The following is a 27,985-nucleotide window of genomic DNA, read 5'->3' as shown; positions in this document are numbered from 1 at the left end:
CGGTATACTCCGTACTCATCTCACATACCATACTAACCTAAAGGACTTTACTCTACCTAACCTTTACATTGCCTTTCTACCTCCTACCCGTACCTATACCCTACTACCTGTAGCTTGGACCTCTTTATCCCCGCGTCGTTTACGATTTGCATCTGCATTTGTACCTACAGACCAAGACCAAGACCAACAAGACATCATTTACTGTCTGCATACGTTTATCCTCGTCATTCCTCGTCGTCGTGTACATAGCCTGTCACTGGATATCCATTTCGTATTGTCTTGCCCTTATCCTGTTCTGCTCTATCTTGTCCCTTTATCCAGATCAACAAGTTCACATCCGTATACCCTATCCATGGCTTAAGGACCCTGCCCATTTCATCGCTTGTCAGTCCGTCCCCACGCCTCGGCGACAATGACCAGGAATGAGCATGTCAATCGCATCAGCTCTGTCATGGGCTCGGGCAACAACATCGATACGTATTCTGCTGTTACCGTAAGGTCTCAGCTTGAGTCTGAGCTTGGGCTTGAGCCGCCTCAGCTTCAGTACCAGTATCAACCTCAATCTCAATCTCAATCTCAATCGGCCTCATCCTCGACTGCCTCCACTACTCCCGCTCCCGCTTCCGCCGCTTCTACTATCTTCTCTCCCACGCCCATTCCCGCTCATCACTCGGCTACTCCTAATCCGGCACCAAATACAATACCAAAGCCAGATCCAAATGCTGATACTGACGCTCTAACACCAACTCCATCCTCCTCCGCTACGACGCCTTCATCCAATACCTCTTACGTCTTCTCCTCCACGCCTCGCCGACGCCCTTCTCATCCTACCAATTACCCTACTCGCCTCAGCGCTGATGGCACTGCTTCTTTGAGCAACCAGTGGTGAGTTCAACTTAGATCCAATTGTTACCTACCTAGTATCCATGCCGTCTTCCGTCCCACGATCCCCTGCTGTCATCTCCCGCCTACATGTTCACGTTCACGCCTGTCGCTTTCCGACTAAAACTAAACGCTTCCCCCCGTCTTGCAGGTCCTCCTTCAAGGATGAGCCTCAGCTCTCACCAACTGCCATCGCAACCGCATCCTCAACCACCTACGCCCCTCGCGCCGGCGCCAATGCTCAATCCAAAGACCGTCGCATGAGCGACCTCGCCAACTATCGACGTGACCTCGCCGTTCTTGAGACCTCCCGAGTACCTCAGATCCAACAGATTCCGCCCACCGGCGGCGTGAGCCCTCAGATAGCACCTTGGGCGAACCAGCCTGGTTCCCCATCAAACACTTCCACTATGCCGACCACCTTCTTCAACGAATCGACCGACAACTTGTCCCTCGCTTCCCAGCTTTCCCCAGGTCACCAGATCAGTAACCGCCAGCAGCAGCAACACCAGCAGCAACAGTACCCTTCGCAGCACGACACTCCTGATGCATCCTATTTCGACGGCAGACGCCCCTCGGCCGCCAGCATTCTGACTGCGAGCAGCCAGGGCAGCAAAACCAGTATACGGGGTGGTTTTCGCAAGCTTCAGGGCTTCTTTGGGGAGGAATTCCCCGGGCGCGATAGCTCGGATGGTAGCCTACCCACTTCGCTCGCGGGCAAGGACCAGCGTGGACGCTCTTATAGTCATAGCCGCCCCACACATAGAGATCGCAACTATTCCAATGCCACGGATTACACCCGCGATGCCTCGCCATCATCTTCGAGACCAAGAACGCCCGTCCCAGCACCAGAGGTGGTGCCTTTTCTATACCAAGACAACAGTGTATGTACCATCCCCCGCTTATGTCTCATCGCCCTGACTACCTGCCTCGTCTTGCATCCGTCGGTCTGGGTCTGTGATCGACACATTCCTTCCCGAATTTCTCCCTTGGGTTGCTCTTACTGCCCCGGCTCAGCGCTCAGCTGCCGTCTTGTTCGATTTATTGTTTTGCCAATGTGACTGGGTTTGCTGACTCGAACCCCCCTGTAGGACATTGCGCGCTATGGCGAGGCTCCCGTACGGGACATAATGACCGGGCCCGATCGAGAGCGATATGCTGGTGACGGCTCCTCACAGGTACCCCCAAAGACATCATCATCCTCGAGGTCCGGCCATTCCATCGCCCATTTACCGGGTCACCACCGACACAACAAGAGCAACGACGACCCTCGCACGCTCAGACCCACGATGAGCAGGGACGACACAGCAATTGGCACACAAATGCCGCGCGATCGCGGGGCAGGCAGCAACGCAATGTATCCAACGAGATCCCGGGGACAGAGCCCAACACCCAGCACCAGAAGTGCAGGAATGACCTGGAGCAGCTCCAAATCTACACAAGTCGACGGCCAAACCTCACCCAGCCACCATAATCATGGCAAGCGCGGATTTTTGCGACGACTCCGAGGACATCACAAGGAAAAGGACGATGCTGTTGCCAGACTTCGCGACTTGCCCCAATCCACAAGGTCTCTGCAAACAAAGTCCTCCAAGACCGACCTTCATCGACCTAGCGACGTATCTTCGACAACATTAGCATACGCGGGCTCCATCGGGCCTGGCGAATTCACCGACGCTACTGATTTGCGACCAGCAACGGCACAACGGGGAGCGACCTTCAACAATAAATTTCCTTTTGCAAAGAAGACAAGAACCCATCGACCTCAAGACTATCCTGAAGAAGCAATTGGTCCGACTGATCGTAACGATCCTAACAATATGTATCACCTCGACACCAATTTGAATGATATGGAGGGTATTTTGACCAAACCTCCTCCACTCACGCCTATGGACACTACCTTTGTCAATCCTGTTGAGCCCGAGCGTCATGACTCCATCATCTCGACAGCACCCAAGGGCCGCTGGGATGCCCCGGACAGTTGGGCAGTGCGTCGTAACACGGAAGACAACTCTTACAATGGTGGCCCGGAGCTCGACGAAATTGGCAGCCCACCCCGTCCAGAGGAGAAAGCATCGCCGTACTGTATTCGAATTTTTCGTTCAGATGGGACATTCTCCACGCACTCGATGTCTTTGGATTCGAGTGTCACGGATGTCATCTCGCAAGTGATTAAGAAGACTTATGTCATGGATGGTTTGGAAAACTACCACATCATCATGAAGAAGCATGATCTTATCAGGGTCCTGACACCACCTGAGCGACCTCTGCTCATGCAGAAGCGGTTATTACAGCAAGTCGGCTACGAAGAAAAGGACAGGATAGAAGATCTCGGACGTGAAGACAACAGTTACCTCTGCCGATTCATGTTCCTGTCCGCAAGAGAAAGCGACTTTCATGCCAAGACTACCGATATGGGACTGGCTCGGGCCCAGAAGCTTAACTATGTTGACCTCTCTGGTCGCAACCTCGTCACAATACCTATATCCCTATACTCAAAGGCTATGGAGATCATTTCCCTTAACCTTTCGCGGAACCTCTCACTTGACGTTCCCCGAGACTTCGTACAGTCTTGTAAACATCTGCGAGATATAAAATTTAACAACAACGAAGCCAGGAAGCTGCCACCCAGCTTGAGCCGAGCAAACAAATTGACGTACCTGGACGTTGCCAACAATCGAATTGAGCAGTTGGAGCATGCCGAGCTCAATGCCCTTACGGGTATGATCAAGATGAACTTGGCCAACAACCGACTGAAGCACCTGCCCTCTTACTTTGGAGCATACCAGTCGCTCCGCACTCTCAATATCTCCTCCAACTTTATCGACAAGTTCCCGACATTTCTCTGCGGCTTACCGAGTTTGGTCGATCTTGATCTGAGTTTCAACGCCATTGCAACGATTCCCCAAGAGATTGGCTCCCTAAGGAACCTGGAAAAGTTGTTGATAACTAACAACAGACTAACACACGCTGTGCCTGCCACGTTTGGACAACTCGTCAGTCTGCGGGAACTCGACATCAAGTACAATGGCATCTCCAGCATCGACATCATCTCGGAGCTGCCCAAACTCGAAATTCTTTCTGCGGATCATAACTGCGTCTCTGCTTTCGTTGGACAGTTTGAATCCCTTCGAAAGCTAAAGCTGAACTCCAATCCTCTTAACAAATTCGAAATTGTGGCTCCTGTGCCTACTTTGAAGACCTTGAATCTCTCGAACGCCCAGTTGGCTAGCATTGACTCGTCATTCGCAAACATGGTGAACCTCGAGCGCCTGATACTGGACAAAAACTACTTCGTCTCTTTGCCCCAGGAAATCGGTACTTTGAGCAAGCTCGAGCACTTCAGCATTGCCAACAATTCCGTGGGAGAGCTACCATCCCAGATCGGTTGTCTCACTGAGCTGAGAGTGCTCAACGTCCGAGGAAACAACATCTCTAAGTTGCCGATGGAACTGTGGTGGGCAAACCGACTAGAGACCTTCAATGCCTCTTCCAACGTTCTGGAACACTTCCCCAAGCCTGCTTCAAGAGCACCTAGGATACCAGGAGAGGAATCACAACCCGCACCTCCTCCCGTTAATGGGAGGGCAGCCCCTCTAGGAACATTGTCCGCCACTGCAAGCTCCGAAGAATTGTCTGATGATAGGAGACCGAGTCAAAACTCGAGCACACTGCTCAGTGTCGGACCGTCCCCACTTAATGCTGGCGATCGCAAGAGCTCTGTTGTGTCTGTCTATGGTAAAGGCGGCCGTAAGACATCCGTTGTTTCTAGATCTGCAACTCCATCGGCCCCTACGCAGTCTGTCAACCCAAGGAAGGATTCTGGATTGTCATCGAGGCTCAATAACACATTTGCTGGATCCCTGAGGAACCTTCATCTCGCCGACAACCGACTTGATGACGATGTCTTTGACCAGATTACACTCCTCACCGAGCTCCGGGTACTGAACCTGTCTTACAACGACGAAATTAGCGATATGCCCCAACGATCGATCAAGAGTTGGCCACAACTCGTTGAGCTCTATCTGTCTGGCAACGCACTCACAACGTTGCCTGCCGATGACCTTGAGGAGTCCAGCTTACTTCAGGCACTCTATATCAACGGCAACAGGTTTACCAACTTGCCGGCTGATATCTCGCGGGCCAAGAACCTCGCTGTCCTCGATTGTGGCAGTAATTACTTGAAGTACAACATTTCAAACGTGCCTTATGATTGGAATTGGAACCTCAACCCGAACTTAAGATATCTCAATTTGTCTGGCAACAAGCGTTTGGAAATTAAACAAACAGCTACTGGTCCGCTTGGCCCTGGTGCTGTGAACCGTGAGGAATATACAGACTTCAGTCGTCTGCTTAACCTGCGCATCTTGGGTTTGATGGATGTGACTCTTACACAACCAAGCATCCCGGATCAGAGTGAAGACAGACGTGTCCGTACGTCTGGCTCTCTCGCCGGCCACCTGCCTTACGGAATGGCTGACACTCTTGGTAAGCACGAGCATCTGTCAACCGTGGATCTGGTGGTGCCAAGATTCAATGCATCAGAAACCGAGATGCTTCTAGGCCTGTTTGATGGGCAGGCTCTGTCTAGTGGCGGATCTAAGATTGCCAAGTATCTCCACGAGAATTTTGGTCACATATTTGCCCTTGAACTCAAAGCATTGAAAACACGCCTGAACGAAACTCCAGTTGATGCCCTGCGACGAGCCTTTTTAGCACTCAACAAAGACTTGGTTACTATTGCCATTCAACAATCTGAGGAGCGGCCAATCCAGACGCATAGGAACTCTGGTCAGCCAATCATACTCACAAAAGAGGACCTCAACTCGGGCGGCGTGGCAACCGTCGTTTACCTCCAAAGCACGGAACTTTATGTCGCAAATGTCGGCGATGCGCAGGCGATGGTGATTCAAACCGATGGCACACATAAGATGCTGACTCGCAAGCATGATCCTGCTGAGCCGACCGAACGATCGCGCATTCGCGAAGCTGGTGGATGGGTTTCGCGTAACGGGCGACTCAACGATTTGCTTCAAGTCTCGCGTGCTTTTGGATATGTCGACCTGATGCCAGCTGTTCAAGCAGCACCCTATGTCAGTAACATGACTATTCGAGAACAGGACGATATCATCTTGATTGCTACCGGAGAACTTTGGGAGTACTTGTCGCCCGGCCTGGTAACTGATGTGGCGAGGGCCGAGCGGCAAGATCTCATGCGGGCCGCCCAGAAGCTTCGTGATCTGGCTATTGCATACGGCGCCTCGGGCAAAATTATGGTCATGATGATCAGTGTAGCAGATCTGAAGCGACGAGTCGAGCGATCGAGGCTTCATCGCGGCGCTAGTATGTCGCTTTATCCCTCTGGTATACCCGACGATGCTCAGGTCCTCAACATCAGAAGAGGCCGAAGGACCAAGGGCGATGTTCTCGACTCCTCACTCAACCGCCTTGAAGCCGAGATTCCAGCGCCCACGGGCAATGTATCCATCGTGTTCACCGATATCAAGAACTCAACAACACTCTGGGAAATGTACCCTAGTGCCATGAGATCAGCTATCAAACTCCACAACGAGGTCATGCGTCGGCAGCTGAGACGAATCGGTGGTTACGAAGTCAAGACTGAAGGTGACGCATTTATGGTGTCTTTCCCAACAGCTACGTCAGCGCTTTTGTGGACGTTCGCGGTGCAGATGCAGCTTCTTGATGTGAATTGGCCATCAGAAGTCTTGAACTCGGTCTCATGCCAGCCAATATTCGATAAGGACAACAGTCTTATTTTCAAAGGACTGTCAGTACGTATGGGTATACACTTTGGTGACTGTGTGAGCGAGACGGATCCAGTCACTCGCCGTATGGATTACTTCGGACCCATGGTAAACAAGGCGGCCCGAATCTCTGCCGTGGCAGATGGCGGCCAGATCACTGTTTCCACTGATTTCATCTCGGAGATACAGCGATGCCTCGAGAATTATCAAGACACGGATCGGGGCAATGCTTCCGGCTCCGAGGATACCTTTGGCGACGAAGAGACCTATGCCAGCGCGATCCGAAAGGATTTAAGATCCCTCACTTCACAGGGCTTTGAGGTTAAGGAAATGGGCGAAAAGAAGTTGAAGGGTCTTGAAAATCCCGAAGTTGTGTACTCTTTGTATCCCCATGCTTTGGCCGGCCGCATCGAGTTCCATTCGCAGCATGAGAGGAAGGAAGAAGGGGGTGGCGATAAGCCAGCTGTCCTTGCGCCTGGAACCGAACTGTGTATCGACCCGGACAGCGTCTGGACTCTTTGGCGAATTAGCTTACGACTCGAGATGCTTTGTAGTTCATTGGAAGGAAACGAGCCCCCGGGTCTTCAGCCACCCGAGACAGAGCTTCTCGAGAGGATCAAACAACGTGGAGGCGAGGTGACGGATCGATTCTTGTTGAACTTTTTGGAACATCAAGTGGCCAGGATAGAGGTAAGTTTGGAACGACTTTATTCGACCGTCCCCTTTACTAATGTTTATAGACCTGTATCTCGACATTAGCGATGCGTCACATTGCCATTGGTGGCGGCACTATTAAGGAACTCGAGGATCTCCATGGCCCAATGTCCGCCATTTTGGATCAATTCATGGCCCAGAACAGAGAATTGAAACGCTACAGGAGGAAATACGGCGCGCTACCCAACCCGGTGAATAGCCTTAGCAGCAGCGAAGAAGAAGAGGAGGAAGACGATGACGATGACGACGATGATCCCGATACCGAAGAAGGGAGCAATACAGAGCAAGAGTTGTGATCCTATACGACTGGTTCGTCGGAACCAAACCTGAGCACTTATATAAGCTATAATCATCAACGTGACACGAGAAGTACGATCCTGGAAGGTTGGACATAACTTTTTTTTTTTTTTGCTTTTGACGAGGATTGAATGGAAGGACGCGGTCGCGGGGTTTTATGGCGGGAAATCATGTTTTGGCTGGCTGCAGGTTTGCTCTCTAGGTATATTCCGGACGGTTCGGCGGGAGGTGCAACGATGTGTTTGAGAATTGGAAAAGACATTCGGCTGGAGAAGCAGTGCATGGCGTTGGGCTACGGGGAAATTAAGGACATACTGATGATTGGCTGTTTTGTCTGCCAATATGCGTACTTCTTGCGCCTACTGGGATTACTGGATGACTGGTTCTGTTTTCAATAGGGTATGGATGGCGCGCATGCACGTATGCATTGTTTATACGATATGTTAGGCATTTCAAAACAAGCTGATGTAGTATTATAAGTCATTGCTTATACGCATGTCCTGAATAGTGACCGTGCATGCTGGGACTAAAACTAGCTGACACGCCTCAAGATTCTGATCTTGGGCGATATTCGGGGTCCAACCCACCAACCGCCTGTATAACCCCTGACGAAGTTTCTCGCGGCCGCAACGTGAGCGCCCAGGCCAAGGACTTTCTCGCCACCAATCCTTCCCTCCTCACTTTCATCGCCCGCGGGTGAAGAACCTGCTTTGAGGAACTCAATACCGTCGTAGCCTGTTACCACTCCTACAACCTGCCATCCGCCCAACACTTTGCTTGCATCTTCAGCTAGGGCGTAGTCGAAGCGCTCCCAAAAACCCGGCAGGCTGAGTTTATCCTCCTGCTCCGTCTTATCGAAAAGCAACACAGGAGCTGTGGCATCTGGCTCTGGGGTTATGGGAGAGGCAAGAAGATAACCAGATGGATTCTGCCCAAAGAGTGTAAGTCCGGTCATGCAGGTTAATACATCGGCGTGAACGTTCATAACGGGAGTGGGATCATCGCGAGTGATATAGTACAGCTGTTGGAGTGCATCGCCGCCAGGATAGTTTAAAGATGAGATGAGGAGCATAACGGTGCTGGCCCCAAAGCTGGCCAGAGTGAATATGGCCGTAATGACAGAAGCGGCACGATACACAATGGTCTTGGACGCACGCGACGAAATGTAATTGGCCCCAAGAGCAGCAGCAGCAGTGAGAGATGGAACGACATAAAAGATGAAGCGGGCCTCCTTGTGCGGCTGAGCAGAGTAAATAGCAACAAAGAGTAAGTTGGGGATCGTCAAAGCTTGCGCAGCTCGTGAAGTACCTGGTTGGAGAAGCGCAAAGACGACCAGAGCCGGGACAAGGGGGTTGAGCATGAGCTTTGGCAGCGCCGAGGTGAAATAATAGTGCCATGGAGAGATACCCCATTCCGACGAAGATCCAAGGATAGCGTTGAAGTAGAAGCCCCAGAGCTCAGGCCATAGTGGCTCCTGCCAAAAGTACGAATCGATAGGCACTGAAACGAAGATAGAGGCGAGAAAAGACGAGAAGAAGACGATAATCAATGTGCCCAGAGTGATGCGGCCAGTGGCAAGGAGGTAAAGCCCTGTGGTGCCCAGGAGGATGGCGACTTCGGATCGGAAGACTGCTGCTGCGATAACGAGGAGGGCAATCGCTTGCTTGTGACGAACTAAAGAGAGTCCAGTCGAAGCCTGTGGTAGCAGAAAGGCCGAGGCGAGAGTTGCTGATTTTTATGAGCTGGAGTCCTCAGGAGGTGGTTGGAATATATTACTTACTTAAACCAAAGGCATACATGTTAGGCAATGTCCGTGAGATGTAGTAGTTGATGTGAAACTGGCTGGCCATAAACACAACCCACCAAGCCGAAACGCCTTGTCCGTAGGCTCTCTTCAAGATGTTCTTGAATGTCAAAAGGGCAGCGATATTCGCCGCGGCAAGCAGCCCTCGCACCACGAGCTGTGCATGCTCGAAGCCGACGAGAGCAATAATGGGTTGCCCTATACCCGCGAGAAGCATAGCACCGAGAAACGTGCGAGGCACAGCCCCGGGGAACGTGAAATGATCATAGGCGTGTGAGAGGCGATCATTAACATCTTTGGTAGGCGTTCCGTAGACGAGGATGTCGTGTACTGCTTGGATATTGAACGACTCCTCGACCTTGGTGTATGGAGATACGAGAAGATGAGTGAGCGGAATAGTGATGAAGATGCATGTCAATATGATATCTACTAAGTATCAGGTTCGAGTTTCTGAATGAGAAAGTGCATTGGAAGAACTAATGTGATCATACCTGATGTCTTCATCTTGGCTGATACTCGATAGTGAGAGCTCCCTCAACGAGAGAGCTATTGCTTTAGCTCGGAGTCGGATGTATGATGATATTTGTTTCGCGGAGCGCAAAAGTAGAAGTTATTTCAAAAAGACCAAATGAAAAGCATGAATGAAGAAACATGCCTCATTTTATTTTAACCTTACAAAAAAAAATAAAGTACTCGCGATCGCATCTGCTCCTTCATAGACTTCAGAGCTCAACCTACCTCTTTAGGGGTCTTCGGATCGGCCTAACATATCCCCCGCAGTGTTTCCTACCCCCGGGCAGGGGTAGGCGTACCTGTAGCTGCTCCATTAAGCCACGATGGCAGCTGCGATATATGGGTACGTACCTGCTTATTAGCCAGGCAGGCACTACCTCTACAAGCCAGGTCAGGATCCATGGTAGGAGGCAGATAGTTACACATCATCGTCAACTCTCAACTACTGAATCCAACCCTTTCGCCACGATTAACGTCGTCGTCCAAGATGTGGTTCTTTGGGAGTTTTCTCTATGGTAGGAAACATGCTACTTTCCCTTCCCCAATGCGCATCTACTAATTCACCTCGCAGTCTGCATTCTCCTCATCAATGCCGTCGCTGTCCTTTCCGAAGATCGATTCCTCGCGCGCAGTACGAACCACCCCAACCCCGAGTCTCTCTGTATCCGCGCATGTTTTATCTGACATATTCTGTGCAGTCAATCTTTCGCCCGCATCATATGATCCTGCGTTTGGTGCTGGCCCCGATGCCAGTGTCAAGGCCAAGATCATTAACCTCATCGCGAGCGTTCGAACCATAATGAGGAGTACGTCCAATCTCGAAATTCACATAGCGCAATACATACGGAGAGGAGGTTGCACTGTACCATACGACCCGACACTAACGTCATCCCAGTGCCACTGATTTTCGTCAACTCTGTTATTATTCTTTACGAGCTCATACTTGGCTGATTCCAAGTTTCACGTTTGGACACTCATATACGATATGGTTATAAAAGAGGACACGGTAGACTTTCCCAGGCATTAATGGAGTCAGGCAATTTTTGACTTGGAGTTTTGTTGATATAAATCACGATAGGCCATGTGTGGAATCGCCGCAACTTGGCATGAAGACGACGTGGAACGAGTCAGTATGAAAGGGAGATAGCCTCCATATGAAATTGAGCGCCATCTTCCATGAAGCAGAAACCACGTAGGCGTGGGCTTCTGGCTTCCTATGTAACTCATGTATAGTACAACTGTTACACCGCAGGCTGTAACCCACAGCGCCCAAGTAAAAATGAACAAGCGAGCTCGTTCGAATAGTAATATCTAACCCATGCTCTTTGCCGATGTGATTCATCCTCTATTCAGTGTCTCTTTAATTTGAAGCTCTCGTGACCTTCACAAGACCATGGCAAACTTTGTCAAAGAGGCCAGAAGGGGCACAAGAATTGTCCTCAAGATGATAGTATTGACCAACCCAAAAGACATTCCGTCTCTTATTTGCGCTTGCGCTTTTGGTCACGTCTTTGTTCATATAATGGCGGCTTCATTCAAGGTGTATGGGTATCCTACATCCGCCAAAACCTGCGGGAGCATAATGATAAACCCGAGTTCCGTCCGTATCCTCTTTCTTGTGTAAACGCTGCAAATTGTGTGTGTTTTAAGATTATGAAAGCAAGTTTGTGCTCTTTTTGCGGCCCAGGCTGAAGCTGAGACGATCTTTGAGTTTATCGTGCTTCTCGCTCGAATCGCCGTTAGGGGTGTCTGGAGCCTGCGCGCCCGATTTGTCCTTGTGGAAAAGTGAGAAACTCTTTCGTGACATGGACTTGCTACCCCTCTTGGTCCGGTCGAGAATCCCATTGCTCTGGGGTGTTCCGTTCTCCTTCTTTCTCGCTTCATCTTCTTGTGCAGCTGACTTTTTGCTGGCCTCGAGAACCTTGGCTAGCTCGTCGTTTTCGTTTCTCCGTGTTTGCTGCATCGCCCTAAGATTATCTTCTCTTCGTTTCTTGTCGTCAAGCTTGGCTTGTTTCTCTCGCTCCTTTTCTGCAAGCTTCTCAGCCTTTTCGGCCGCCTCGCGCTCTTTCTTCTCCCGTTTCTTGTCTTCCTTGGATTTGACTTCTTCCTTCTGAGTCTGGACACGGGACAACCCATTAGTCGTAGCTGTAGGAGGAGGCGAAGCATCAGGTGGGGGAGCAGAAGGCATAGCTGGCGCCGTTCTCGCATGAGCAAGGTTTGCCATCGATTCATGATGCGCCAGGGGTGACATGGGCTGCGTCGCTTGTCGCTTCAAGGGTGAAGTATCGGGTTTATCCCCGTTTTCCTGGGCTAGGTTGGCCGCCTCGCTGGCGAGTTTCACCTCCTCCATACCCTCCTTCTCCTGCTCCTCTCGCACTTTCTCAAACGTTGTTTCCTGGTAAAACAGCACGTATGCGGTGGCCATTCCAGGCTTGTCACCGAAAAAGTTGCGGACGAAATTTTTATCCACTGGTTCAACCATTTCATCGTCAAATAAGATCCATCCCCGACCTGGAACCTTGATTATAGACACATAGTGACCATGATAAGCGTTTCCGCCAATGTGGACCACCACTGCATACAGCTCATATAGCCGATCCGGATCTTCGGCATTGTCCGTCGTGTTGAACATGCGTAGATGGTAGGGATACACGACCCTGTGGAAAAGCTTTTGCAAACGGCTGTAGTCTTCTGTGTACTTGAATCTTTTCAAGTGGAGTGTCAGGATTTTGGGTAATCGCTTCACCTTCATTCTCTTCTCAGCTTCTTGAAGACCTCCACAGTGGTCGCAGTGGAACTTATTCCTCTCGCAGAGCATCTCCTCGGCCGAAAACTTGCGTAGGCAGGATGTTACGGAAGAATGCTCCTCCAGATCGATGGACAGATCAAGAAATGTCTCATCACGCTGAGAAGCAGTTTCACAAGTTAAACACTTGGTTTCTGATGTTAGAACGCCTTCGAAAATATCATGAACCCATCCAGTCGCCGGCGAGCTCGTACCAGCCACATGGTTCGCCATGGCCGATCCAAGGACATGCTCAACTGAGTTGGCTAGCCCGTCGGTACCATTAGTTGGTGCTTGTAATTTCATCTGACGGGCTGCACTTTCAACTGAGTTTATGACATCATTCAGCACAAGACCGTAGAACTCGTGAGCATCTTGATGCATAGAATTCCGAAACATCTCGTTGTCGCGCTTGAATATCTCCAGAAACCGCTGAGGACTGAGGACTCCGGTATGAGTATTGCTTTCAAGTAATGCCAAAAAGATGTCCTTGAGCCCTGTAAAGGTGCACTCGTCCATACCATAGGACGTAGCATTCTCTCGCGCCAACTCGAGGATAGGCCCCTTGATCATGGCTTGTTTCTTCTTGTATTCGGGCGTATCAGGTTTGTCTTCGGGTCGAACGCCTACCTGCCCTGGTAATTGGTGACTTGAATTTTGTCTTTGCTTGATTACTTGGGAAGTGCTGAGACCCTTTTGCTTAGGTGCGTTCTCCACGGGGTCGGTGGGCGGAGGCCTGATGGTGATAGGAACTTTGGGTCGGCTACCGTTCGTCTCGGTGGGCGAGATCGGGGGGTAGTTGACAACATTGTTTCGAAATGACTCGGAGTAGAAGAGAGCCTGCACGATCGAGTTGCAGTAGCTAGACGAAAGGGTCAGTATAACAGCTTGGCTGGGTGATGACTAGCACATCTCGCACCATGTATTTCCAAACTATTGACGGGTTAGCCTACTTCTCGTAAAAGTGGTGTAATGGAGTTGAAGCAGAGACGGGCGGCTGCGCGCCAGGTTGTTAGGCAGGGCTGGACGTACATTCTCAAGGCCGAAGAAGCGATCGGTGCCGTCATCTCGGAGGGAACCAGCGTTCTGGAGCATTTTCTCGAGCGGCGTGAGGTCGAGGACAGGCTCCTCTTTCTTCTTTGCGACAGCATCTTGCTTGTTGGGTGTAGTGGTTGTGGCCTAGAAGCAGAAGCGAGAGGCATTTTGTCAGTCATGAGAACCATACTTGGCGCAACTTGAAGCGATAGATCAGGTAGAACTGGGGCAATCCGAGATGAAAATGGGCAATAAGCAAGTCCAAGACATACAGTGCCAGAACCCTTTATCTTGTTGAAAAACCCGGCCATGGCGATGTCGTGATGTCGTCAGTGGTAGCGATTCGGTAGGAAGGTCGCGGACTTGGTGAGCCGATCAGAGGGACGTTATGAAACGGCTGACCCGCAACAGCTGCGGCGGCAGCACCTCGACGAAGAGAGTCGCAATTAGGACAAAGTACCATGCGCGAATGGCCTCAATTTTGCGGAATGTAAGCAGAGACTTGTATAAAGCGGACAAGACAAGTTGAGAAACGGCAAGCCAAGTCAAACAAATTCAGAGTTGCCGAGTGTTGAGCGACGAATGGCGCGGGTGCTGGTCGGCGTTGGAACTTGGCACCGGCTTGGGGAAAAGCGAGGCGTGGTTGTGTGGCGTGGACACGATAGCGCCGGCCGGAGCTACTACACTGATTTGAAAGCCGAACCAGAGACGAAGCAATTGCTGCCTGTATATGGTTTGGTTTGGCTGTGACGAAAAGAAATGCAATTAAGGTCGAATATGGTTCCAAAAGCACCTTGGATGTAAGAGGGAGGTGTCAAGTTGCGATGCTGGAGGGCAAGGCAAGGCAAGGCAAGGCAAGGCAGAGAGAGCAATAGATACAAGCTGCTCGTCTGGTTCTGCTGTAAATGGAAGGCACAGATTGAGGTAGGCGAGGTAAGGTAAGCAGGGACAACCGCCGATGTAAGGAAGGTAAGGATGAGGGTGGCGGGAAATGACCTGGATGGAGGTCAAGTCCGGGGGAGATGATAGTGGACATGGAAGTGAAGGTGAAAGTGGAGGAGATGAAAAGAAGGATGGGTCAATGACCTCGTGGTTGGATCCAATGGTACCGCGCCTCAACATGGTAGGTGCAGCGGGTGAGGTTCCAGGACGTAGGATTTTATCCATGGGCCCTGCAGAACTGGACTGGGTTTTGACTGGACCATGGATTAAACTTAGCTACCTTGAGTTACAGCACATTTCAGCGTAGTTGGTAGGTGACCGGGGTAATATTACAGGTAATCGGACCAGAACAAGTCATGATGGGAGATTCCACAGCCCGTAGACATGGCTGAGTTGATGAGTCTGAGGACGGATGTTTCCTTCTCGGCAAGGCATTTAGTGCGTTCAACAACGGCCGCTGCCTCGTTTCAGTTGGATCAGTTGACCGATGCGAATAATATCGTACGGAAATGTCGTCCGCCATCTTCTTTCCTGATAGTACCTACATACATATCCGTACATCGATCGACCTAAGGGAGAGGGCTCGCGCAACCCCAGTTTGCCTAGACCCTCGAAGCCCCTCCAATAGGCCCCCCCTCTAGCCTGCAGTATATTACTAGCGCTACCACTCTCATGATGGTGCATTTGCTGGGTCCCTAGATCCTCCAGATAATACCACCTCAAAGCCAGGACGAAAAGCAGAACCATGCGACCTTGAGACCGTTTCTATCAGACTGGAGAGTCCGCGTACCTGGTTTCTCATCCGAACTGGTATGGCTATTAGGTGTCCAAGTATTGTTCAAGTTATTGGCAACTTTGTCACTCAAGTATCAACAGATATGTACGGCATAGACGCGCCATTAGACCAAGTAGCTGTAGTGAATGGACTAGACTCGATGTAGACGTCCAACATCATCGCTGAAGAGGGGGCCTGGGGTACTGTACGGGGTACGCCAGTGCGACAGATCAGACTTAGCCAGACCTGACCTGGACTGAACATGGCGTATGGTGTGGACGGTTGATAGACGCCAGCTACTGGCCCAGTTCCTAGGTTGGTCGGAGGCTAGGCCCAACAGCTAAGTTACGATCCATTGCCTGATACGCTAAAGCCAAACACAACCAAGAACTCAATATGGGGCTCGAAGCGGTCGTTAACCAGGGATTTGATAAATATATGCCATGATATCGTAATAGTCGTTGCTCAGAATAGCAGAACGAGTACAGATATGAAGACAGCTCATCTAATTGTTATTCTATTTGCTCCAGCATTTCAAAAATAGAACTCGTGAGCAGGCAAGGTTCCTTTAAAGGAGCGGCCTACCTCGACTACTGCATGTGTACCTACTTCCCTGACAATTACAGTTACATAGGTAGGCAGACGGAAGCCCGACGCAGATGTTAATTCTTCATAGGTAGGTACCCTGAGACCAACAAACGAAAACGTCCTCCACGATAGGTAACCTTCAATATATCCAGGCAATGGGCTGCTACTCTCTTTTTTCTTGACAAACCAACAACAGATATTGTGTCAAGAGCCAAATAGTCACGCCAGCAAAAGACATGGATAGTTCCAAACCAAAAGTCCCTCATATGTGCACTGTAGCTTATACATCCTGCACAACTAACTACCTCTTCAGCCTATCATAGGTAAGTTGGACCAGATAACTTTAGAACAACCTCAAACAGTAATGTTTCTACAAAGTCCAGACACTGTATCAACTCTCCGCAACCGGCAAATAATTCTAGACACTACTCACAAGGTGAAATGACGGCGTCAAAAGCACTAGTTCGAACCTGGAGACTTGTTCTTTGGTGCGGTAAATAACGAACAACGCCACAACTCATCGGTTATTAGCCTCTCCCAGCTCTGTGTGCCTGTGCCTCTCTTTGAGTTTGGGGTTGGCTTTTAGCCGAAGTATTCGGAAGGTCGAGCACTTCTGCAACAAGCGAACGCCGAGACGAACTAACCACCGCCAAGTCGGAGAGGACTGTGTCATTGTTAACCAGAGCAACAGTGTTTCATTCAAGCAATGCATTCCTCATTCATGTCGCGTGAGTTCTCTTGAGCCATTGGCGTGGCTGCATTTACTTCAGGTTCCTGTCTTGTACAGCCAGAAAGGTGTTGCCTCATAGGCATGAAAAGGTAACGTCGTCTTTTTCGTTGCCTTATTCGTCTGGGAGCCTCGAGTGCGGTCACTTCCTAAGCTGGGCAGGGCCAGGAGAGAGAGAGACCGCTGTTGAGTCTCATCCCTACCTGAACCCTGTTGCTTGGCATTGTTGGATCAACAGAAATGGAAACTGACTGACAAATGTCCAGGAAGCAGATAACATGACATTGTTGGCCAAGTCTCGATGGGATAGTATTGGAAGCTGATTATGACAAAGCACCGGCTTGACCTAGATATCGAGCCTCATCGCGCCATAAACGGTCGACCGTCCTCTTCGCTTCTGGGCGGCCATGGCGAGTCTTGCAACTAAGACGACACTCGCCAAACCAAAGTGATAAACCGCGTCAAACCCCTCACTCGAGTTGTGAGAGTGTGGGGTTGCCATGCGGCACATCCCATCTTCCAAAGCCCACCAGAACTGTCACCAATCACTCGACCCGTCGTACCCAACCGTGGTGATGGTATCCTATCAATTCAATTCCCCTCCCATCCTGATCGTCTACCAGTCGGTCCGTTATTGTTAACATGGCATCCTATGCATTTGCATGTCGTAACAGGTGGTATAAGACGATGTTCAGGTTTCCACTACAGCTTGGCCAAGTACATGCACGTTGTGATGTTTACCGTTAGACTAACCAGTCGGCTGCTATTTGTGGATATCGGGTGTCTAACGTGCGTCGGTCCCGGCTGTGTTGTAGTTGGCTTTATGGTCTGCCTGTCGTCCTGGCCTCTCAGTTTATTGTTCCAGACGAATGCCCGTTTGTTTTACTGCACAGGTACGGCTTATCATCTCAATGCTGTTGATACCGACTGATCCCATGTACTGAGTTTCGCGATACTACGAGGTAACGCACACTTCAAAGTTCGCTGAGCCCTTATACGCGTGGTCGAGTTAGCGGTAGCCAGTCACTTGTTTGGTAGACTGCTTTCTCTTATGATACAGTACGATGTCGTATAACTGAGAATTGTAGGAGACGAGATGGGTTATTGGCGAATCTGGTTGCTTCGTCTATGTTACATAGTCATGACGCTACGCTATAACACCCATCTTTTAAGCCAAAGGCAGTAGTTTTCTGGAATAAATGTCAGTTACGCTAGCGCTCTGTGCTGTAACTAAAGTTCACAACGGCCTGCGTATCACACTGCGTCAACGTACTATGTGAACCGCGCCGCTCTCGCCGTGGTGCCCACCCATCTCATGTACCATGACGGCATTGGATGCAACCCTTTTTGGTGGTAGTCTGGCACCTGGCTAACGTTAATACATAGAAATTCTAGACGGTTTAGATATGTGATATCTATAAGCCTCGCCACAGAAGCGTCTTCTGCACCTTTTATAGATTAAAACTTCATCTTCGTAACAAGTTCGGGAGCGATATGTTACTTTTAAGCCCGCATAGAAGCTTGGCATTTATACAGGGACTCCGTAAAACAATAGTCATGGCTAACAGCCTATCATCATAAGTACAACGCTGCCAGTCGTACCATTGTGGGGACAAGCATGGCCCTTCCAATGGCAACTCGCGGCATGGAACTTGGGCTGGCATTCTGGTCCGTGACGCTTTGTATGTTTCCGCGGCCAACACTATTTCTATCCGATCACTTATGCGCCGAAGAGATGCCAAGAAGCAAATGCGCTGCTCCTCACTCGTTTAGAGGGTTCATGGATCGCATTTCTCCGAGCAGCATCGTTATCCCGCCAAGTTATCGTCAGCTCAGGATGAACGCCGATAAGCAGAGTTCCACAAAGCGAATGCATAGTTCCACCTGTACCCGATTGTTCCGGAGGCATATCACTATCAGAATGCACTGTGTTATCTCGAGAATCCGAATGTTTCATAGGAATGGGATATTTCGTCTGACTATCAACATGGTTCTTGGATCCGTCAGAGACAAACAGTGGATCTGAAACCATTAAAAATGCCCCCAACGACCATGGCACACACACACTTCTCAGGACATATAAAGAACAGACACTCATAAGGTGGGTCGCATGACTTATTCCTGCTTCTTAGCTGGAGGTGGACCACCGCCTGTGGTTGGGAGACCCATAAAGATCTTGAAGTAGTCCTTTGATACACGTTAGCGGCAATATCATATAGACCGACGAGACCGTCTAAAAACACTTACATAAATCATCCACTGGAGGCCAGTCAGAGTGCCGATCATGACAATTCGCACAGGAAGGCCGTTCCAAAGGCCACCGAAACCAATGTCCTTGTAAATTCTACCCATGGCGCTGCCAAATGCTTCTCCGGGTTGACGATTCGAGTTCAGCTTGCTGACCATGACATCGGCGGGATGGGATACAATAGCACACAAGATTCCGGCGAGGTAACCACCAGTGAAGGATACACCGGTTTGAGCAGCCTTGCTGTAGTCGCTCTTCTGACCGGGAAGACGGTCATAGATCATCTCGACGATCGTTTCAAAGGAAGCAAACTTCATCATTGTGTAAGGAATCTGGCGACCCCAGAGTGGGTACAAACCCTTGTAGAGACCAGCAACACCCTCCTTGCCTGTGATGGCACCGATTCCTTGTACTGTTCCAGTATAAGGGTTTGGAATCGAACCTTGCATGCGTACCTTGACAGCTTCGAAGGGACAGAGTGCAAGGTCGGCAAGGAACTCAGCTGAGGCAGATGCGGCAAGATACAGACCAGTTTTGTACTTGGTGGCCGCCTCGGGGCCAGCCATATCCGAGTAGGTCTTTTTGAAGTACTCATACCAACCGTACTTGAAGGCACCCTGGGCAGAATAGCCAAAAAGCGTAGGACTCCATCCAGTAAAGATGCCACGGATGCCCTCACCACGATAGATCTTGCCCCAGGCCTGGAAGTTGCTGGTGTAGAGCTTGGAGTCAACTTGACGACGAGTCTTTACAAGATCTAGAGGGGTTACAGCAGCGTGGGTGAGTCCCTAGATCGTGTCAGCATGTGTTTTGACTTGAACGGCCAGCCTTCCATAACGGCATGTTTCCAGACTGGAGAAAAACCACGTACACAAGCCATCAAACCGCCAAAGGTACAGGCAGTATAATATCTACCAGAGTACAACTCGATCTTTCCAGTCTTGGCTTGAGCCTTTGCGCTCGCCTTTTCAAACTCAGCTGTTGCTTCAGCGCTCAGCTTCTTAGCTTTACCCTTGGCATCTTCAACGACAGAGGAGTGAATGGGAAAGAGTTCAGCACGAGCCTGATACGGAGTGTGGTTTGTTGCTGAGAGTGAGCTGTAAAACATTCCCTGGAGGGCGTCCTTGGATGGATGCAATGGGGACATTGTAGCTATCCGAGGCGGGCTGCGATCTCTGCCAGTTTATTAGCGATATTCAGTCTAAGCTGAGAGAAGATAGTCTCAATTGGGTGTTTTAAAGGAGAGTTTGATGTCGAGAAATATGATGATGGGAAGGATTCATAGCACAAAGATAAGGGTGTTGCAGGGAAACAGCAACCACGGAGATTGGGTTCCGGCTAGTGATGTATTGCCGCAAGCTGACATGAATGGATGGGCTATACTGATTGAACTGCCTTACCTGGCCGATCGTCGTTTCAACTCCAACAATGAGTGAATCCAGAGGTATAAGTGAGTATCTCCCTAATGCGACTTACAAAGGGAGAAAAGCAGTAGTTAAGAGTAGTGCAGAAGAGATACTGCAAGGCAAGGCAAGGTAGAAAACAAAAACCAGGAATTATCAACGTCAGGAAAGCTGCACCTGTCTCTCGGAGTTAAGGTGCATGCCAATCCCATCCTGTCCATGATGAAAGAGGGTATGACGCTCGTGGCAGGTGTGCAGGATTGAGGGAGGGGTGGAAGGTGACATCACGCTCATCGCACTATCTGTTTCTTTGGCTCTCGATGTTCTTTGTGAGATTTCATGTATTGCCCTATATGATCATGTATTCTCTTGTACTTTTCATATCAATCATGGTAACTCGTTTCTCTAGATATCAACGAATTTATTCCACTTACACCGGACCTTGCCTTCGGCGCTAATTAAGCAACACTGTAACGGGACGATCCACAGGTTGCCGATGTGGCCCTGAGATAGTGGGGTCAGCTGAACCTACTGTACCTAGGTAGTAGGCATTGAATTCGTGTAGGCTTTATTTCTGTAGCCTCTCCCCAGATGGCGGCGATGACAGAATAAGGGGTGTATAAATCCTGTTCGTCAACACTATCAGGGTAGCTTGCCTCTAATAGTTTGTCACTTAGGACTCTTGAATGGCATGTGCTAAATTCGAAGATTTCTCAATGATTTAAATCTTCTACATGTTCTAGCATGTATTCAGTCCAGTTGCCAGATAAAACTGCCTACCTTAGATATTAGAACTACATCTGTTAGTGAACTAGCCCATCCATCATCCATGTCATGATAACCTAACAAAAAAAGCTGTGCCCCACTACTAATCCATCAAGTCTTTTGCGTGACTCGATTCTAACTTAGACCTGCCCCGCGACCCCTTCAACACCCCGACATTTCAATCAGATTTAACTCAGATACCGAATTCCCCTCGACACTTGCATTGAGCTCGCTATACGATTTTCCATCACCACTCGATTCAACATGGCGGCTGCTACTGCGACCACTACAATGTCCAGCGCGACACATCCTCTCGTCACAAAGTGGTCTTCTCGATACCGTGGGGTAAGTCTCTTCGACGGAACTTGCTCATGACACCACTTTACACCAGGGGCATCAGCGATATGACGTCTGAATAGAGTTTCAATATAATGACGAGGCGCATATCAATACTCAATCATAAACTAACGCTCTACAGGCTACTGTTGAGGACCTCGACCCCCCAGCCGCCCTCTCTCTCAACCCCTCCGATGCCATTTCTCTCGCTCTCCTCTCCGCTTTCGAGCGCGACTACACCCACTTGACCATCGTTGATTCCGATAACCGCGCTCTCTTGGGCTACATTTCCATCCCACATTTGCAGTCGCTGCTCGACTCGGGCAAGGTCAAGCCCAACGATCCTCTCTCAACCGCCATGACACGTTTCCAGCGCAAGGGCCGCACCTACAAGGTCATTACCATGGAGACCACCCTCGAAGAACTCGAAGACTTTTACCGCGGAGGTGTGCCCGAAGGACCTTGGGAGCAGGAATTTGCCGTCATTACGGATGAGAAGAGGAGGTTTGTCCTGGGCGTTGCGACAGTGCAGGATCTCGAGGAGTTTGTGAAGCGGAGACCCGAGTAGATCGTCAACTTTTCGTTTTGGAATCAATGGAATCAGTTTTGAAGAGTATAGGTCATAGGGAGGGCGGCAACAGGAAAGGCAGAGCATCTTGAATGGGCGTTGGGGAATAATGATCTAAACATCATAAGATTGTGATGGGCTCGCTGCAGCCTGTCAAGCAGGAAAGCTGCTTTCAACATAGCGCAATACCCTGGGGATAATAAACCTTGATGGATATTACTTTCACGTATAAATTGCATAAACATTTACAAATCTGGTTGGCTTGATTGATCAAGTATCTATTCATTTATTGAGGAAGCTGACCCGTAGGGCATCGAGGTAGAAACCAGTATTCAAGTCATTAATCGTCTATCAATGTTAGGAGTACCACGAATCTGTCCGATCTAAGCCTGGTAGTCGTAGATGAGCTTGGCCGTAACCCTCTGGGAACCTTTGGTCACCAGGACGTGCCTGACATATCTCCTCTCGCCCTTGATCTCCTCGAAACCCCAGATCTGGTTGGCGACCCAACCATTATCAACGCTCTCCGCGATGCTCTGGACGAACTTGCCGTCGGCCTCGACGAGCCAGCCCTGCTTGAGAAAGTCGTCCTCGACCTGATCGAGAGTGACGAATCGGGAACGGCCCTTGACAGAACCGAATAGCCAGTCAGAGTGTTCACGCTGCTCAAAGTCGAGACATCGGTTCTCCTGGGTGCTTGTCAAGCCAGAGGCAGACTGAGTGATGTCGATGTGAGTGAAGACGTCAGTAGAGGTGTTTGGCTCTTTAGGAGGGGCACTGTATTGGTTGACATCAAGTGTAATTGTAGCCATTCCAATGCCCTTGCGAGTAAGGTAGCCGATGCCCTGGAGGGCGAGGATGGGCTCTGAGCTATCAGAGAGTGACTTGTTCTATCGCGCGGTGTTTGTCAGTCTTGTGATTCAACTATACATACATATATCGAGTGGAGGGGTAAAACATACGAGAACCCATTTACCACTGAGGTCAGTGATGGTCTTTTCAGCAGGGGCAGCCATTTTTGTGGTAATTGGAATTGGAAAAGAATGAAACAATGTTTCTGTGCAGGAATATCGTGAGGGGAAGAATATTGTTTGTTGGGAAAAGCGAGTAGAGTCGGCTACCAGCGATTGAGGCGTCGGTTGATAGGTAAGGCTGTGCTGGCTTGAGCTGAGTTGGCGGTTGGTGGATCTAAATGACGCTACCAAACTGCAGATGCGCTTTCTTCGAGTATATGCAGTAACTTTCACTTTAACCAAACAACTGTTTACGATAAAGAAAGTATCAATGTCACTGGTTTTATAGTCACGCTATCTTGCTCGAACATTGGCTATATTTATATGCTTCCTTTCGGCGAAGCCAAGCACGGATATTAATCACAAGCAACACCGAGCCATGACGCAAAACGCCGAGGTCAACGGAACGGGCCAATGGCAGGATTATGTTTCCTCTTTTCTATGCAAAATATCTACATACGTACGCCGTGACGTTAATTTTAATCTCGACTCTACTGTACCAAAGTGGTAGGTGATCAGTTGTCACAAGCACATGACAGAAGCACTACAGGCATGTTGGGTTTCCTCTGGTGCGGGGTTGGAGGAGAAAAGGCTGAGCCATGATACACAAGAGACATGTCCAACTCAAAGCTACAAAGGCCGGACATGGTTCTAATTCGGAAGTTGTATCCGTACCTATGTGAGGACAAACGCCGTCGGACTCTAAGCTTTGATCGTGTCACTGATAGGACTAAGTGTAAGTATTAGGAGGTAGGTATGAACAACGGGATACCAAGCAATGAAGAACTTCGTGACTGGTCAAGTGCAATGTTATAATAAATCTGTTTAGCAATATTTATTCGAATTAAGCCCTCCATGGTAAAGGGCAGTGTAAGCACTCAAAATCATCTCATGAATTACCCCTGACAGATGCAGAATTACTCGACCTTCAATGCTAGCCCTCCATATCAAAGTTCACGACGTCGACCAAGATTTTCCAGCCAGGATCCTCTCCCCGCAATGCCAATCCCTCACTCTCCACAGATTGAGTCTTTACTGTTCTTTTCCTCCACGTGTCTCCTTTGTCGGCCTCGGCTCAGTCACGAGTCTCTAGCGCCTTCATTAATAAAATAAAATAAAATACCTTGGCAACCTGAGTTCTGCAGTATGCCTTGGGATCTGTACGAGCACGCATACGCGATGCTGTTGCACAACATACATACATCCAAGAAGGACAATCGTATGCAAAATCCATCTTGAATATGCAATGTATTTGGCTGTATTATTAGTCTACCCTCTACTCGGGGCACACTCATCATCCACAACCGCCACGTTTCAAAATTCCAGTATACGGGTCGTGCTTTATGTATAACATCTTGTCTACCACCCCGGGCATCGTCAGCGTCATCTGCTGATAATCCTTGTTTGACAGACTCAGCGCTGAATCTGCTGCAGCTTGATTCTGCCGAATCCTCTCACTGCCGCTCCTCATGCCTGTGGCCTTCCATCATGCCGGGTATCGATCGTCTCTTCCAGCAACAAGCGGAATATTCGCTAAGTCGAGTTCATGCAGGGAACAAGTCAAGATCCATCTGGATATCCATATATCCCATGCACATCATATTATGCCATGTCGCATCCTTCTTCTCGACCATCCTCTCAAGGCCACCACTTCATCTTCTTGTAGCTTTCGATCACCTCCTCGATCAACTCCTTGGTTAGCGTCGGTTTCTTGTACTCGAAGCCTAATAGCGTCTTGAGCCGCGTCCCATCCATACTGAGATCTGTATCCTTGAGCAGTTCCTTTTCCATAAACGGAGTCAATGGTCCTGGTCGCGTGATGCCCGCATCGGCTAGAAGATCCGCCCATGGTCCCAAAAGTTCATCGTTGACGTCGTCTACAACGCTGTCGAGGTTGAGACGGGCAAAGGTACTGATGAGTTGACCTTGGAACCCAGTCTCGATCTTGAAAATGTCGCCGATAATGGTCGCTATGGTGCCTTGACTCGTCGCGCCCTCGTCTACTATGTTGAAAATAGGAACCTTGCCCATGCTGGCTTCATCCCACTTCGCCTTGCCGGCGTCGTACCAAGCCGCAATATCCCACAGTGCGCGTGTGACATCGTCGATGTGTGCTGTGTTAGTTCGGAGATCTTTGGTCCAGAGCCACTTCATTTCGTCCTCCAGGTGTTGGTAGGTACGAGCCATGCACAATGCCGTCGCAACCCACTGGGAGGCATAGGGCCCGTATACGTGCGGTAGACGCACAATTATAAGGTTAAGACTGTAAGCCGTGTCAGTACACAAATTGCCTAAAGTTCCAGTCACACCATACCCTTCAATCTTGGAGAGTTCCTCCTCGGCTTGCAACTTAAAGACAGCAATACGATTCCATGGTTTCAACTTATCGACTTCCTTGCTTGGCGACGAGTCCGACTTGTACACCATGCCTGTGCTCAGCTCGAAGAAGGCCTTGACGCCTCTCTTCGCTGCCTCCTTGCCTACTGCAATGGAGAGGTTCAGAGACCTCAGCTTGTAAACCTCATCCTCTTGCGAATATCTCGTCTCGCCACCACAGTTGAAGACATAATCCCATTGCTTTCCGTCGGGTCGGTCAAAGATCCTTGCTAATCCTTCTGCACAAGGGAAAACGATTCGTTAGCAAACTAATCAAGAAGAACAGAACCTATTGGTGCCAACGCAAGGTGCCCAATGGTAGCATAATCAGCACAAAATCTTACCAGGTCTGCTGGCATCGGCTTGCATAAATTTGTCCTGGGAACAGGCTTCAGAGAACTCAGGAGCCAGCCATGCCAGTTGAGGGAGAACCTTGTCGACAAGTCTAACGTCGGAGGCGAGGTCATTCTGGTGTATATGGAGGGCCAGGAAGCGGCCGATATAGCCGAGCCCTCCAATGATCAAGACCGAAGGCTTCTCGGCCATGGTCGTGAGAGTTGTGGCGGTCGAGTCGTGATATTATATTCGTGCGTGAACGTGGGGTCGAGATGAGGGCGCAGATGTCTCGACGTCGGCGGCGCAAAAACAGCTTGTTGGAAGGCGAAGTTCAAACAAACAGCGTGTCTCAATCTCGAATATTTAGCAAGATGCGTTGGCCAAATCTTGTCTACGCTGAGCTCGAAAAATGGATGTTGTGTGAGGAATATCAAGTTTGAGTGCAGTATTGGAACGAGATTATTGGGCCTCAGGGGTCAGAGGGTTACAGCTGAGTAAAGGTACGCCAGCCAAGAGGTCCCACGGGGTGCCAGAGGTGGACGGATATGCGAGAATCGGTGTGATTTAGCGTTGGTCGAAGCGAGGTCGTTCGGGTCCCTCGTGGAGAGAGTGGGTTGGGCAATGACCTAGCTCAGTAGTTTGATTGTGAGAGAAGGGCCGTAACCTGGTAGGGAGTCACGCACGTAAGTATTTATTAGGACATCAAGGAGTAAGTGCTTAGGACATACAATAGTACAGGTTTAAGTACTGTGCTTAATATTGAGCCCCAAGAGTGCTGGTGCGACGACGGCGTAAGGGCGATGTGCGGGAGCAAAGGGGAACAAGTTTGATCCAAGGCGGGAAGGCAACGGGAGGACGGACGGAAGACGGAACCAGATGGGCGGGATGGGATGTGGTGGGAGTGGAGGGAAACACGATCAACAGATGTAGTAATTTCAGCTTTTGCGAGGGCACGAGGCGACGCACCAACCGCTTGCTGGGACGAGCAATGGATGACCAGGGGCTTGGGCTAACGCCAAAAGATCCGAACCCTCCAAAGCTGTTGATTTTGAACGAAAAAGGTCGCGAGACTGAGCAAGAGTTTACACTGAGCTCAGAACCGGGCAAGAAATAGCAAGCAAGACCCTCGGGTTCCCGAAACTGCTTTGATGAGGGGCTGGCTTGATGAATAGAAGGAGAGCCAGAGTGACGGTGGATCTCCTGTTGGGAAAGACGAGGGGAAGAATCGGCCAGTGTAAGAGTGAGTGGGATGCGATGTGGACTCCTTTCCCAGTAAAAGGGGCCCAAGTTTTGATGCTGGCTGGTCTCTAGTTTAATGAGGGGCGTGTTGTGGGTTCATGGGCGTGAAAGGCCCTGTCAAAAGGTTGACATTTTATGCCCTACCGACTGTCAGGCACCAAGCTGTTGCTCAGCTTATTCTTTGAGACTGAGACTCTTGTTTCATGATACCTGTTGGCCTTGAAATCTCATGCCTCGACAAGGTCACCTTATGTTGGCTGTATCCAGCCTGTAGCGGACTCGATGGGCGGCCATGCATTGTATCGAATAAGTATAACAGACCGAAGGAAGCGCTGGCCTGAAAGATGAGTTATGAATGCATGTGGGCGGACTGTGGAGGGGTCTTTCCAACTCATGTGCAGTAGTACATACATACATACATACATACATAGGTACCTACTGTTAAAAAGGGTGTCCGCTTGACTGCTCCATTCCTAGTCTCAGGTCAAGGCTTGTGTCAAAATATCGCTCTTTGCTTGGCCTGGGTTGAAATTTGTCATTGTAATCTTGAAGACGCTCAGCTGTGGCTACTTCATTTGACTTGCTTTTATCAATCCTTCGGCACTTGATCTTGGCAGGAATCTGACGAGTACATCTTCAATTGCGAGTCAAGACAAAAACAGGGTTGCGAAAAAGATGCAGAAATCCAAATTGTGTTAGGTTAGTGGGGGTAACCGTCCCGTAACTTAGCTGGCGGAGATGAAAATTGGCGGTCATGCGGCTGGACGAGCAGAGCTGCAGGTTGGATTTGCAAGATGCCCCGTTTATCATATCGCCGGGCTAACACCTAGCTACCGAGCTTGCAGTGGGCCTCCATGTTCGTCATTATTCTTAT

The 27,985-nt window shown here is 49.8% G+C and overlaps 8 protein-coding genes across 8 annotated transcripts; 3 read left to right on the top strand and 5 right to left on the bottom strand.

The window, feature by feature from the left end:
* Window positions 1–412: 412 nt before the first annotated feature.
* On the top strand, window positions 413–9,133 carry FGSG_01234 (adenylate cyclase; the record flags this gene model as incomplete). Its single annotated transcript, XM_011318707.1, has 4 exons — window positions 413–885; window positions 1,034–1,766; window positions 1,974–7,337; window positions 7,388–9,133. The coding sequence occupies 4 exons, from the start codon at window positions 413–415 to the stop codon at window positions 7,655–7,657; spliced, it is 6,840 nt and encodes a 2,279-aa protein (XP_011317009.1). The 3' UTR covers window positions 7,658–9,133.
* FGSG_01233 (uncharacterized protein) lies at window positions 8,191–9,966 on the bottom strand (the record flags this gene model as incomplete). The annotated part of the gene is made up of 3 exons (XM_011318706.1): window positions 8,191–9,386; window positions 9,439–9,891; window positions 9,954–9,966. 3 exons carry the CDS (start codon window positions 9,964–9,966, stop codon window positions 8,191–8,193), a joined length of 1,662 nt encoding a protein of 553 aa, XP_011317008.1.
* A 443-nt stretch (window positions 9,967–10,409) lies between these two features.
* Window positions 10,410–11,275, top strand: FGSG_01232 (uncharacterized protein). Its single transcript, XM_011318705.1, has 4 exons — window positions 10,410–10,490; window positions 10,547–10,606; window positions 10,674–10,781; window positions 10,871–11,275. The coding sequence occupies exons 1-4, from the start codon at window positions 10,463–10,465 to the stop codon at window positions 10,924–10,926; spliced, it is 252 nt and encodes an 83-aa protein (XP_011317007.1). The 5' UTR covers window positions 10,410–10,462; the 3' UTR covers window positions 10,927–11,275.
* A 351-nt stretch (window positions 11,276–11,626) lies between these two features.
* FGSG_01231 (uncharacterized protein) lies at window positions 11,627–14,106 on the bottom strand (the record flags this gene model as incomplete). The annotated part of the gene is made up of 3 exons (XM_011318704.1): window positions 11,627–13,600; window positions 13,793–13,939; window positions 14,068–14,106. The coding sequence occupies 3 exons, from the start codon at window positions 14,104–14,106 to the stop codon at window positions 11,627–11,629; spliced, it is 2,160 nt and encodes a 719-aa protein (XP_011317006.1).
* Window positions 14,107–18,781: 4,675 nt separating this feature from the next.
* FGSG_01230 (phosphate carrier protein 2) lies at window positions 18,782–20,222 on the bottom strand (the record flags this gene model as incomplete). The annotated part of the gene is made up of 3 exons (XM_011318703.1): window positions 18,782–19,014; window positions 19,075–19,863; window positions 19,947–20,222. The coding sequence occupies 3 exons, from the start codon at window positions 20,220–20,222 to the stop codon at window positions 18,943–18,945; spliced, it is 1,137 nt and encodes a 378-aa protein (XP_011317005.1). The 3' UTR covers window positions 18,782–18,942.
* Window positions 20,223–21,435: 1,213 nt separating this feature from the next.
* Window positions 21,436–22,465, top strand: FGSG_01229 (uncharacterized protein). Its single transcript, XM_011318702.1, has 2 exons — window positions 21,436–21,588; window positions 21,722–22,465. The coding sequence occupies exons 1-2, from the start codon at window positions 21,508–21,510 to the stop codon at window positions 22,145–22,147; spliced, it is 507 nt and encodes a 168-aa protein (XP_011317004.1). The 5' UTR covers window positions 21,436–21,507; the 3' UTR covers window positions 22,148–22,465.
* FGSG_01228 (uncharacterized protein) lies at window positions 22,396–23,516 on the bottom strand. The gene is made up of 2 exons (XM_011318701.1): window positions 23,110–23,516; window positions 22,396–23,037 (listed from the first exon to the last, which is right to left on the bottom strand). Exons 1-2 carry the CDS (start codon window positions 23,161–23,163, stop codon window positions 22,531–22,533), a joined length of 561 nt encoding a protein of 186 aa, XP_011317003.1. The 5' UTR covers window positions 23,164–23,516; the 3' UTR covers window positions 22,396–22,530.
* Window positions 23,517–24,798: 1,282 nt separating this feature from the next.
* Window positions 24,799–26,082, bottom strand: FGSG_01227 (uncharacterized protein; the record flags this gene model as incomplete). Its single annotated transcript, XM_011318700.1, has 3 exons — window positions 24,799–25,423; window positions 25,475–25,775; window positions 25,881–26,082. 3 exons carry the CDS (start codon window positions 26,080–26,082, stop codon window positions 24,799–24,801), a joined length of 1,128 nt encoding a protein of 375 aa, XP_011317002.1.
* Window positions 26,083–27,985: the final 1,903 nt, after the last annotated feature.

Source organism: Fusarium graminearum, chromosome 1 (genome assembly GCF_000240135.3).
Source record: "Fusarium graminearum PH-1 chromosome 1, whole genome shotgun sequence".
NCBI lineage: Eukaryota > Fungi > Ascomycota > Sordariomycetes > Hypocreales > Nectriaceae > Fusarium > Fusarium graminearum.
Note: the sequence above shows the minus strand (reverse complement) of the source record. Positions and strands in the feature narration are given on the sequence as shown.

What these genes read in the sequence shown, in the direction of transcription:
- FGSG_01232 (XM_011318705.1), top strand. Translation starts at nt 10,463, where the DNA reads ATGTGGTTCTTTGGGAGTTTTCTCTATG. An exon ending in AGATCGATTCCTCGCGCGCA is followed by an intron (nt 10,607 to 10,673) that starts GTACGAACCACC and finishes TATTCTGTGCAG; the next exon opens with TCAATCTTTCGCCCGCATCA. An exon ending in CGTTCGAACCATAATGAGGA is followed by an intron (nt 10,782 to 10,870) that starts GTACGTCCAATC and finishes ACGTCATCCCAG; the next exon opens with TGCCACTGATTTTCGTCAAC.
- FGSG_01229 (XM_011318702.1), top strand. Translation starts at nt 21,508, where the DNA reads ATGGCGGCTGCTACTGCGACCACTACAATGTCCAGCGCGACACATCCT. An exon ending in GGTCTTCTCGATACCGTGGG is followed by an intron (nt 21,589 to 21,721) that starts GTAAGTCTCTTC and finishes AACGCTCTACAG; the next exon opens with GCTACTGTTGAGGACCTCGA.
- FGSG_01228 (XM_011318701.1), bottom strand. Translation starts at nt 23,163, where the DNA reads ATGGCTGCCCCTGCTGAAAAGACCATCACTGACCTCAGTGGTAAATGG. An exon ending in TCAGTGGTAAATGGGTTCTC is followed by an intron (nt 23,038 to 23,109) that starts GTATGTTTTACC and finishes ACCGCGCGATAG; the next exon opens with AACAAGTCACTCTCTGATAG.